The following is an 11,712-nucleotide window of genomic DNA, read 5'->3' on the forward strand; positions in this document are numbered from 1 at the left end:
AGCAGTTTTAGTTTTCTTTTCCAACCCATTAAGTCTCTCTCCCTTATTCCCTTTCTCTACCCCTTTGGAAAGGGCGAAGGGTTAATAGAGAACGTCTGTCATTCGTCTAGTCACCAGCCCAGATGTAACCCTCAACAGCCTCAAATCTCTTCTTCGAGTCTTGAGGATTTCATCATACTGTCCCAAAGACCTCAACACAGGGAAAAATAAAAACGGTATCTTTGGAAATGAGGAAAAACTGCAGTTACCTAAAACAGAATAAAACGACTTGGATGCAAAGCTTTTAAGTCTTGGCCAGTTCTCTTATGTGCAGCAAAACCCTTTTCTGTTCCCAGCTAACAGACTGTTCAAGGTACCTCTGCAAACTGCTGTCTACCTCTTCATGCGAGTTTTCATTTACATGTGTGTGTGGCTTAGCTTAACTCAGTTCTAGCTACACACCGTACTTAGAAAACTAGTAGTTTTATTGTGTTCTGGTGACGTGTAAGTCGTCTGTTCCCAGGGAAGGACTGGTTCTCCACTGAGACACCACCATTCCCATACACGTTATTACTGTACCTTCCCGAAGAGGGGCAGGATGTCAGCTTACAAGCTGCTTTTTTCACACGTGTAGTAAAAAAGCTAAGCTGCAGAGTATCACAGTATTGCTGAGATTCTTTGGAAAAGTGCAGGAACAGCAGCTGGGATTCATTTCCCAAATACTGTAATAGTGCATATCCTTAATTTCTGTACGTGTGAAAAGAAAGATGGAGTATGGTTGTCAGGGTGCCCCCACCTTCTGATGATTTTAATTAATTTAAGCTCACTGAAATTTGAGAACTTCGAAAAAGTGAAACCGTTATGTTTAGCTACAAAAAAAAGAACCTATTAGTGGAGGTTATTTGATTACATGTCACCACATCATCTTTACCACGGTCTTCACTTATCAAGTAAAACATTGAAGAGGTAATTTAGAACAACCGCTGTGGTGTTCTTCATTAATTCAAGACACTAGAGTACACTGCACATACTTTGACGCCAGCGTTATTTAACTCATGTCATGCAGGTGAAGTGTCTACACTTTCTTATTCCACGGGATGCAGTAATTCTAGTGGAAAAAGGGGGTTGCATTCCAGAGGATACTTTTGTGGGCAGCGGGGAAGGGGTAGAAGACTACCCGCCCGCGCAGATGCCACGCTCGGCAGTGTGCGTGACCCTCAAGTAATTAGGCTTTTTCAGCATTTCAGTACGCGGACAACCGAGAGCACAGCTAATGCTACAGGAGGGCTCCACGCTTCTGTTCGGAAGTGGCAACATACGTAGTTCAGAGTGACAGGCGTTTTCTTTTCTTCTAAGCGTTTGCTGGCAGTACCATGAGACGAGTCATGTTTGACCAACCATTTTGCATTAGTATTCGTAAAGATTCTCTGACTTACTGTACATTCATTCTCTGTTCCTGAATCCTTTGTCATGTACGTTCAAGTCCCTGAGGTCTAACTGACCTGCTTTTAGAAAGGAGCTGGACCACAGACACTGAGAGAAGTCCCTAACAACGGTATTATTCTATAGTGCTATGAGGGAGTTAGTTAGTCCTTCTTCAGGAATGTAAACAAATTTGATCTCTTTCAAATATGTTTTTTAAGACAGTGTGGAAGTGTGAGGTTAGTGTTACTTTTATCGGCATTAAGACAGTGGTTTTCAAAGGCACAGATTTCTAGTTTAGCAGAGATGCTTTGTGGATCTTTCCATAAATAACACCCAGGCCAGTATTGTTTAAAGTATTTTTCTGATTTGCTTTCTTTTGGTGTATCCAAAGTGCTTCCTAATACTTGCTTCAAATTCACATTCCTTGGAAGAACGTTTCCTGTTAGCTGTGCTGACCGGCAAACACCAGGGCCCATTGGTAAGGCTGGGCAGCAGTTTTCTCTTGAACTGTAAAAGGTACCACCTGGCATTCAGGATGAGCCAAGCTGAATGAGCCGCGCTTTATCAAACTGTGCCCCAAGCCTCCCTACGGGCCAGCCCCATTCGCATACCGTCCCCTTTCCTTCTGGAAGAATCTACAAAGTCGGGTGCATCCTTATTCAGGTCAGTCTCTAGAGCCAGTTGCCCCAGGGAATAAACAGGAAGCTAAAGGGACATCTTGTGCAAGAGGTTACCAAATACTTGCATTATTCTTAACACTCAAACAAGATCAATAAGTATTTACTGTGTTTCACAAAACCTACCTCCTTAAAACATGGCGATGGATTTCTGATTTGTTCAAGCATTGCCCACTTGACCGTGGCCTGTCGTATATTCCCATCATACTCTCTGGAGCTCTGGGTCCCACTCGGAGTACCTCTCGATCGTTCATATCCCGGCTCATTAAAATACGGTTCTGCTACCAGTATTAGGGATTGGACAGACACTAACACCTGCCAAGAGAAGGAAATACGTATTAAAACTGTGCCAGCCACTTTTTTTTTTTTTTAAATACATGTAGTTTTGCTTACCTTAAATGCAGACCCGCTTCTCTGGCAAAGAACTGTCATTTGTAATACAGGCTATGTGCAAGGAGGGAACATCCAGCCTCTCAAACCGAAATGGTTACTACACATAAAACCCCCTAAGTCCTATGACTGTGTCCTACAACTGAGAAAATGACAAATACACAATAAAATAATAAAAATACAAATAGAAGTAAATGGTGAAAGGGAGAGATGTGTGATTGCGCCTTTTTGTGAAAGAGTATCTATTTGTCAAGATCTCAAATAACAGTTAATGAACTTTTCCTGTGGCTGAGCTTACTAATTCTTCCAGTTCTGACCTGGATGGAAAAGGAACATGGAGGTGAAACGGAAACCACTGAAGTTAATCTTGGTATAAACGCTCTCCCATTTTTTCTTTCAAATGCATCCACTTGATTTAGATGGTTTTAGCCCTTTAGTTTCAGATTTTATATATAACGCTGTGTGTCGTATGCTACTAAAACATCACCTCAGTACTTCTCTTGAGATAGCAAAAAAAATACTTACAGCACTACATCAACAAAGAACCACCTATTTAGTGGTAAGGAAATGACAATTTTCCCCTTTCAATTTTATTACCAAGTACGTGTAGGAATAGATGCTTACATACATAGAGGGCATCCAAGAATATGCCCAAATATTCCTAACACAGAAGAAACAATGAAATCGATATACCAGGCACCTAGGAACCCAGAGGTATATGCATTGCATATTCATGATGTGATGGCTTGCTCATTTTTCCAGTATTAAGAATGTTCATCCTTGTCAACTTGTTGTACTTAATCAAAGCTGGGTTACATGCAAAAATGTTGTTACATAGGTAGAGAGACATTAATTGACTTTTTCTTCTTTAATTTTAAATGAAGGATGGGTTTTTCTTACATACTTAGGACCAAGTCCAGCAAGAATTACAGGGATTACAGTTCTGTGACACAAATCTAGTTCCAGAATGGTAAATGTTACACCATCCCACTGTCTCCCACCCCTGCCATGCACTCAATTCAAAGCAGCCGTGGCTATGTTGTGCTACACGTGAAAATGAAAATACGGATAAACGCATTAAGATACGCAGAATGTGTCACAAATCAGCTCCCAGCAAGAAAACAGCCACTTACGACCCTAAAAAGGCAGAATGTTACTGCAAATGTGCTAAGTCAGAGTAGAACACTTCAGGTACCTAAGTTGTCTTGGTGATCCGTGGTGTCTGTGTGTGCCTGAAAGTAGCTGGGGTCGCTTTGTAAAATTTTTTTTTTTTTTTTTCCCCCACACACACGTAAATAGCTAGAGTTCAGAAATTTTATACTATGCAGCACTGTACTTTCTCGGCCTTAATAACCAGTTGTTACTTTGAATTATAACTGCGATGAATGAAAAACTCTAAAACTGATCTGGCAGTTTCATTTGGGTTATAAAGTTGGTTTTTGAAGTATTTTGGGTGGTCTGACAATAGTCAGAAAAAACATGTAGTGCTTTAATTCTTTCTAAGCAATTTATTTAGTCCTACAGCTGTTTTCCATTTAAAAGCTACAAACTTTTTCTCTCAGTATGGGGTGGGGGGGATGGATGGACACAAGACCTTTTCTAAGAGCTTGCTTACTACTTTAAAAAATGAAACCCTAAAAAAACTTTCAATTTTTTTTTTAATTTCTAACAATAAAACCTAACATTTTAATCTAAGAAAAAGGATTTTAGTGAGAATAAGACTTCATAATACTTGCACCTTCCTACTCTGATTTTATAATTATAGTCCAAATATTTCAGTTCATCTGAAAGTTCATCTCATTAAGAAGTTGTACCTTGGGAAAGCCACACTACATAAAGGACCGCAACTTAGATATCCAAATCGCTAATTGTCCCTTGAAGGGAAAAGAAAAAAATTAGTATCTCCAAGGATGGAAATTCCCTCTTGCTCACCTGTCCTAGTGTTTGACCACTGTGATAGTGAAAAGTTTCTCCCTATTATTTATCAAAACTCCCCATGTCTCATCTTGTGTCAATTTGTACTTGTCCTAGTGCTCTGCGTCCTTAAGAGGTGTCCGGCTCCACCTTCTCTTTACCTTCCCCATTCAGGTATTGAAGACAGCAGGAAGTACCACTGGCCCAGCCACTTCTTCCACACACTTACAATCCACGTCTTGCCAGTTTGGCTGCAAGGGTGCTAAAGGAGACTGCATCGAAGGTCTTGCTGAAGTCAGCGTAAGCGACATGCGCTGCCCTCCCTTGGTGCAGAGCCAGTCACCCCGCTGCAGAAGGCAAGCAGGTTAGGCAGGCACTGTTCACCCCCAGTAAACCCACGCTGGCTGTTCTCAACCACTTTCCTGATTTCCATGCACTTGAAAACAGCTCCCAGGCGGATTTGCTCCGTAACCTTCTCAAGGACTCAGTTGTTACTCAACCAGCATGTAGCTCCCCAGATCCTCCTCTTTGCCCATCTTCAAGCTGGGTGTGAGATTGGCCAGGAAGTTCCCTCAGTTGTTCTGACCTTTCAAAGATGAGAGCTAGTGGCTTTGCAGTGACGTTGGCTGGCTCCCTCAGCATCCCCAGATGCTGAGATTTGGTTCCATGGACATGTGGTTCCAATCAGCTTGAATACTATTTCTTCTTCTGTGGGTAATTCTTCATTTACACAAGGCTTTCCTAGTGAGGGCTCAGCGACATGGGAATGCAAACCTTATCCTAAAGAGTGAGGCAGAGATGACCTCTGCCTTTTCTATGTTCTTGTTCCCCACTAAGCAGCAAGAAAGGCAAAGGAAAATGTGTTCTTTTGCTGCCAACCCTCTCGCAAGAAGCCTTTCTTGTTCCTTTCTGCATGACTTGCCACTTTCAACACCAGCTGAGCTTCAGTCTTCCTAATTTCTCTGCTGAGTTCTTGTCTTTATTTCTAAAAAGTAGCCTACACCCTCCTTCCATCTTCTGTATTACTTTCTTTTTGCGGTTGAGCTTAGGCAGGAGGTCCTTGTTTCCCCATGCTGGCTTTCTGCCACTCTTGCAGAAAGGCACATACTGGAACAGACCATTCTTGGACTTCTAGGAGACTGATCAATCAATCAGCTCGCCAATGCCTGAACAAACTGCACAGATGAACAGCCAGTCTTCAAGACAAGACCAACAAAAATATTGGCTGGAAAAAGCACTGTGAAGAACTTGTCTACTCTACAGTTGTCTGGTTTGAGAGAGAACAGAACTAACTGCACTGTCTGGAGTTAACGGTGTATTTGTGCAGACAGTGTCTGCTTCCAGCAGTGACAGCGCTCCATGTTTACAGTCACTGCCAGGGACTGGTGTGCAGAAAGGCTCCTGTGCAGACCAAGGTCACTGCTAAATCCTGTGTGTCACGGTGGGGGTGCAGTAAGTGAGAGGCTGCACCTGCGGGGAGGAGCAGACAGGACAGGACAGGTGACCCTGCACTGACCAACAAGGTGTTCCATCCCATAGACGTCATATTTGGTGTAAAGCTGAGGGATCACAAGGGTCAATCTCTCTTATTCTATGGCCGGTGTCCAAGGAAGACTCTGTCTCTTCTGCCTTTGAGCCCAATTTGTGCATTCTTGCATCCAGCTGCTCAATCTGGTTCTTGTCTGCCACTGAGTCCAGTCTGGGACTTCCCTAGTGCCTGCCCTGCAGCATCAGTGGTGACGGTGATGTGGTTGCCATCGGTGGGGGTTGGGTTCCGTACTGTCATTGCACATATTTATATATATAGTCCATTTTATTGCTATTATTTTCATTAAAGCAGTTCTAGATTTCTTTTCCAAACCATGAGTTGCTTATTCTCTTTCTCTTCCCCTTTGGGAAGCGAGAGGGATTAATACAGAGTGTCTGTCATTCCTCTAGTGGCTGGCCCAGCCTTAACCCGTGACAGATTTTTTTGTCACCCAACATGGGGCTCGAACCCACAGCCCTGAGATTAAGAGTCTCCTGCTGTACCAACTGAGCTAGCCATGCTTCTTTTCTAGTTCCTTTTAGTGTTTCCTTTCAAGTGTTCCATGGCTGTTTTCTGGACTTTTGTCCTACTTCTGCTTATTTGAGGAAAAAAATTCTGGTTTAGAATCACTAGAAAAAGAATCCTTAGGACCAAGAGACCACTTACTACTCCTAAATGACATCTACTAAAGAGAAAAAAGAAATGCTCACCTGCAAAAAGCTTGATGTTTGTGGATTCCATTTCTCTTCTGGCCTCCCGTGCCATGTGTTAAGTATGCTTAAACACACCTGAAAAGGTGACACTATTAATACCTCAGACAAATACCATGTTAGAATTGTTCTGCTTAGGCAGAACAGAATGTCAACGTTACATTTAAACGCACAGCATACTAATAAACGAACAAGGCAAGGATCTTCAAGGAAAACCTATGGATTCTACTGCCTCCAAAAAGAAATGAATCATGAACACTATCTGATTCTTTCCTTTCCTCATTAAATACTGTTCTACCACTTATCACTGTGGTTTTTCAAGTCAATCATTCTGCTTAAGCATGTGAAAGGTGGTTTTTGTCATGGACTCTCAAGGAATTGAAAGTATTCCTTAACTTTGATGAGTGCTCTGGACTTCAAAGATAGGGAAGACAAGGAGACAAGATAAACAGAAGAAATGTAAAAGCAAGTATTTTCCAAGACTTAACGCTGGGTAAAGAATAAAAGGAGATGAAGTCTCCAGTCTGAGCTACATTCTCTGTCCATATTAAAAGAAAATTCTGTGTCTAGTACTGGAAAGGAGTATTATAGCTTGCAAAAGCAGGGAGCATGGGAAACCCATGAATGACAGCGGACCAAGGGAAAACCATGAGCCTCTGGATTAAAAATTTGCACAAAAAGAAAGCTGAAGGAGTGCCATAGTGCTACAGTCAGAGCTATTTTCTTGTTTGTGCTTTGGTGGAGACATACACATAGCCACGTCTGTAGCTCCGCTGAGAATTTAATGTGTGATGACTTTTAATATAAACAGATGTTGCACCTCCCTGATAGGCACCTGACTTTTTGTTAGCTTTCTGGAGCCTTTACAAAGAGCCACAACATACCAAGGAGATGGGGAGAGGGAAATAGGAAAGCTTGTTTATTTTTATTTTTAACATTATTTCCAAAAGCTTTACTATTTTGCGAGAAAACTGCCACTAAGTCTGCATTTTAGAGTTACGTTTTCTTTTATAAAGGATACTGAGGTTAAGGGAAGTCTTTATCTTCCCTCAAGAACAAGCACTTTTGCATGGAAACAGAAGACCAGGCACTTGGCAAACACGTTCAGCTGCAGCTGACAGGAAGCGTACTTTGTCCATGGAAACGGTCCTGCGTGTATCTCCTGGCCAAAACAGATTTCTGCCTGGTTCACTTAGCAAAGAAGGTGGAAAATGAACATTTTTCTAGGTCAAAATTACTTGCTTTTTGGACCAATCCAGCTCATAAAGGCTTTAAAAAAAATCTCAAAGACTATTCAAAAGGGAGATCATTCCCATTTGTAACCGTTACATCACTCTTCAGTTTGCAGACCAGTTGTAACCAAACAGCTTCCAGTATGCTGGGAGCAGCTGATCATTTGATTGCAAAAGTGAAAAAGGCTTCACCCGTTTCACTTCCTTGTCACATCTACACACAAGAACAAAGTTGATCTACCTTGCCATCGTTGTAGAGGTTTGGATTAAATCTCACGCTGTGGCCTCCAGTTGTTTCCAGATTCACAAGTGGAGGGGAATTAGGATAGTCTTGTGGAAAATAGACATCAAACTCAAAGCAACCATTTGCGTAAGGGGTGTCTGCAGGACCAGTAATGAGAACCTAACGTTGTAAAAGCAAAACAAAACAACAGTTTTCAGAAAACTCTTATACTTGTCAAACAGTTGAGATTTTTGTAAGTTATATGAAGCATTTTATTTCCATATGCTAGTTATGAGAAAATACAGTTAGACTTCATGATCACGTGCAGGCTGTCAGCCTGTTCGTTTGATACTCCGGGCAAGTGAAGCCCTCTGCTAACGTTCATTTCTCCAGGTTACAAACGGAAAGCAAAACAGAGGGAGCTAAAACTCTACCCCCTGTCAGATGCTATCAATAGAATTTTTCTTCAAACTTCAGATCATCCAGGGACATTCAGTGTAATTCTCCACACCCACTGCTTTTCATTAACTTAAATGGTTGTATGCAGAGACACACTTTGATCGTAATGGAGTAACAAAATTAAAAACTTTTCCCTTCAGAACACCTGAAGAAGAATGAACGTTTTCCTGTGACGTGTCCTGGGCTAACAGAGCACTCCTGGGGTAGATGGAGTCTCCCTGCCCCTGCCAATTTATTGAGAATCAGGACCAGACTCTTAAATACTACCGCTTATGTTCAAGTTGGGACTGCAGTTAAAGCATGTACGACACACTTCCAGTTTTTCTTAAGATTTAAGGTGCTTTCTTCAACATCTACATGTCAAGCTGAAAGAGGGAAATAAAATAACTTTGCCTCTTTACCTTCATAATGTCAAGCCTCTCCTCATCACAACGTACGAAAACGCTGGATGAAGACGAGAGAGGCAGTGAGGTTGAAAGAGTCACGGCTTCTTGAGCAAGACGTCGGGCTCTGGCAGCACTGTTGGCGTCACTTGCATTTTTTACCTGAGACATGTAGTGGTAATTTACTTTAAAAACCAATTTTCCATCATCATCTTCAGAAACCATTTCAAATGTATCTAGAAGAGAAGAAAATTTTAATGCATCAGGAAAACAGTGAAGTTAATAATGAGTATTTAAATTGGGAAAGCTCAATTTGCATTAGACTAATGAAAAAAAATGTATTTTGTGAATTAACAGTAATCACAAAGCAAAGCATTAACAGTCCTGGGCCGAATTAATTTCTGCTGCAAATTTATAAGCTTTCATGCTCAACTTGTCAAATGTACACCATTTCCGGTTTGGAAAGCCACCAGCTACTCCAGCCCAGGAATATAATGATCTTTAATAATCTATAGATCTCTGTAATGCTAATAAAGGAACCAGAGCGAGGCGGAATGCCAGTGGCATTCACTTGTGCGATGGCTGTAATGTGATTCAAGGATCCTGTAAAAACTACAGTGCAGTTAGTCCTCTTCAATCACTTCCCAGGCAAAATCTGCAGCAGGGCTGCCAGGGTGGAAAGCTACCGTGACAGACTTCCCTGCCTCCTCTTCCCGGCATACCAGTGCACAAACATTTGTGAGGAAAACGCTTCACAACAGCAAAGAAATGTGATTGCAAATGCTGCCACTGTAACTCAAAAAATAATCGAAGACGATGATTTTGCAATAATTTTATAGCTCTTTTTGGATATGACTTGCTCTTTATGAATTTTTTTAAACACGTTCCCCTTTATAGCCAAATAAGCACTGACTTGCATCACATTTTCCAGATTTAACATACTGCACTCCATGAGAGGACTCAATGAAGTTTACTACAGTTTCATTTAAAAAAAAACCCAACCCATTTTGATCTAAATTCTATTAAAAAAAAAAAAAAAAAAAAAAAAAAAAAAAAAAAAAAATCGAAGCTACACTAACAAACATACACAGTTGTATGTGAGCTTTAAAAAAAATGCATTAACATTTCAATATATCTTAAAAGCCTCAAAGCACTACTGGAATGAAAACATGAACACCATCACTGAATTCATCTGGTCCTTTGAAATAATCTACTGTATTCTTAGAATATTTCGTTCAAAGAGAGTGCATCAGCTGGTAACCTGAAAATTCAGCCTTATGCAATTTTCCATATGTGAAAAATATCAGTGGTCATATATGTAAACAAGTTGGTAACTTTTAAAAATAGTTACAGATTCCGTCCAACAGATGAACTATTTTTTCAGTATCTGCTTTCTAAAGCACAAATATTCACACTTATCCACCTACCAAACTGGAGTTTTTTCATGACAGCCACATACTTTTCTTCAAGAGACCGTAAAACAGACAGAGGCTTGGGCTTCACTGCAGCCTTTTTGGTGTATTCAGCCATCTTCTTTTCTGTTATATAAAATGCGATGGTTATTTGTAGTTAACCATGTAACGTTGAGGCAAGTACAGCAGGCGTTTGGGGATTGTTTAACTTGAAATGACCTTTTATGGTTACACTGTTTCTAGTGAAGACTCAAAACTGGGGATCATTCACAATATACAAATCTGTTTTTCTCACTTCCATATGTTTCATTATCTGAACAGCTCAAAGTAAATAAAGGTCATAATGTCAGCTCAGAAATAATTCACAATTGCTGGTGCTATGAATATTCTTTTATTGTGCTTCTATTTTTTTGTTTAACTTTAAAATATGAAGTATGACATACGCTTCTGTGGATGGAGATTCACACACACATTCTTGATGCAGTCTCCCAAAACGAGCAGCTGATTATACACTCCTTTCTAAAATCCACTCCCCTGGTTAAGCTACTTAATAGCTTTCTTTACTAGACAACCAGATGGTCCTTCGAATGTCTGCAGGTTCAATCCATGATACAGATTGTTGTTCTGCATTCACCTATTTAAGAGTTAATGCAATTCACAAGATCGATTTTTAACAGCAAAGGCTTTACTATTAAAGGTCACTTGTGTTTTCTTGTGGGTCATGTATGTTTTCTACTGCCAGGAAAAAAAAAGGGGTGGGGTAGGGGGGGCTACATAATTATGCTGGAAGTCATGAGATGTACTTACTGGAATTACCCTGTTTCCTGATCGAAACATCTAAGACTACCACAAGGTTCCAAATGTCTTTGAAAACGTATTCAGTAGTTGAGAGCAGGAGGGAAGTATCTTTTCTTGCTTTTAAGCTAATTTATAAATTATCTGTTTGTCCTGGTTTGAGTCAGAACAGAACTAACTCTGTTCAGTGATTTTACTTTCCAGCTCAGTCTCCTCTAAGTCACTGCACTGTCTGGAGTTAACGGTGTATTAGTGCAGACAGTGTCTGCTTCCAGCAGTGACAACGCTCCATGTTTACAGTCACTGCCAGGGACTGGTGTGCAGAAAGGCTCCTGTGCAGACCAAGGTCACTGCTAAATCCTGTGTGTCACGGTGGGGGTGCAGTAAGTGAGAGGCTGCACCTGCGGGGAGGAGCAGACAGGACAGGACAGGTGACCCTGCATTGACCAACAAGGTGTTCCATCCCATAGACATCACATTGGGTATAAAGCTGAGAGATCACAGGAGTCAATTTCTCTTATTCTATGGCTGGTGTCCAAGGAGGACTCTGTCTTTTCTGCCTTTGAGCCCAATCTGTGCGTTCCT

The 11,712-nt window shown here is 41.1% G+C and overlaps 1 protein-coding gene across 1 annotated transcript; it reads right to left on the bottom strand.

Moving 5' to 3' along the window:
* Positions 1-2,207: 2,207 nt before the first annotated feature.
* Positions 2,208-10,457, bottom strand: LOC104491353 (baculoviral IAP repeat-containing protein 6-like; the record flags this gene model as incomplete). Its single annotated transcript, XM_010133761.1, has 5 exons — positions 10,348-10,457; positions 8,939-9,156; positions 8,097-8,258; positions 6,624-6,701; positions 2,208-2,396 (listed from the first exon to the last, which is right to left on the bottom strand). Coding segments are annotated over exons 1-5 (750 nt in total), but the record flags the coding sequence as incomplete, so codon positions are not given.
* Between the last annotated feature and the right edge of the window lie 1,255 nt (positions 10,458-11,712).

Source organism: Buceros rhinoceros, unplaced genomic scaffold (assembly GCF_000710305.1).
Source record: "Buceros rhinoceros silvestris isolate BGI_N320 unplaced genomic scaffold, ASM71030v1 scaffold13103, whole genome shotgun sequence".
In the NCBI taxonomy this organism is placed as follows: Eukaryota; Metazoa; Chordata; class Aves; order Bucerotiformes; family Bucerotidae; genus Buceros; species Buceros rhinoceros.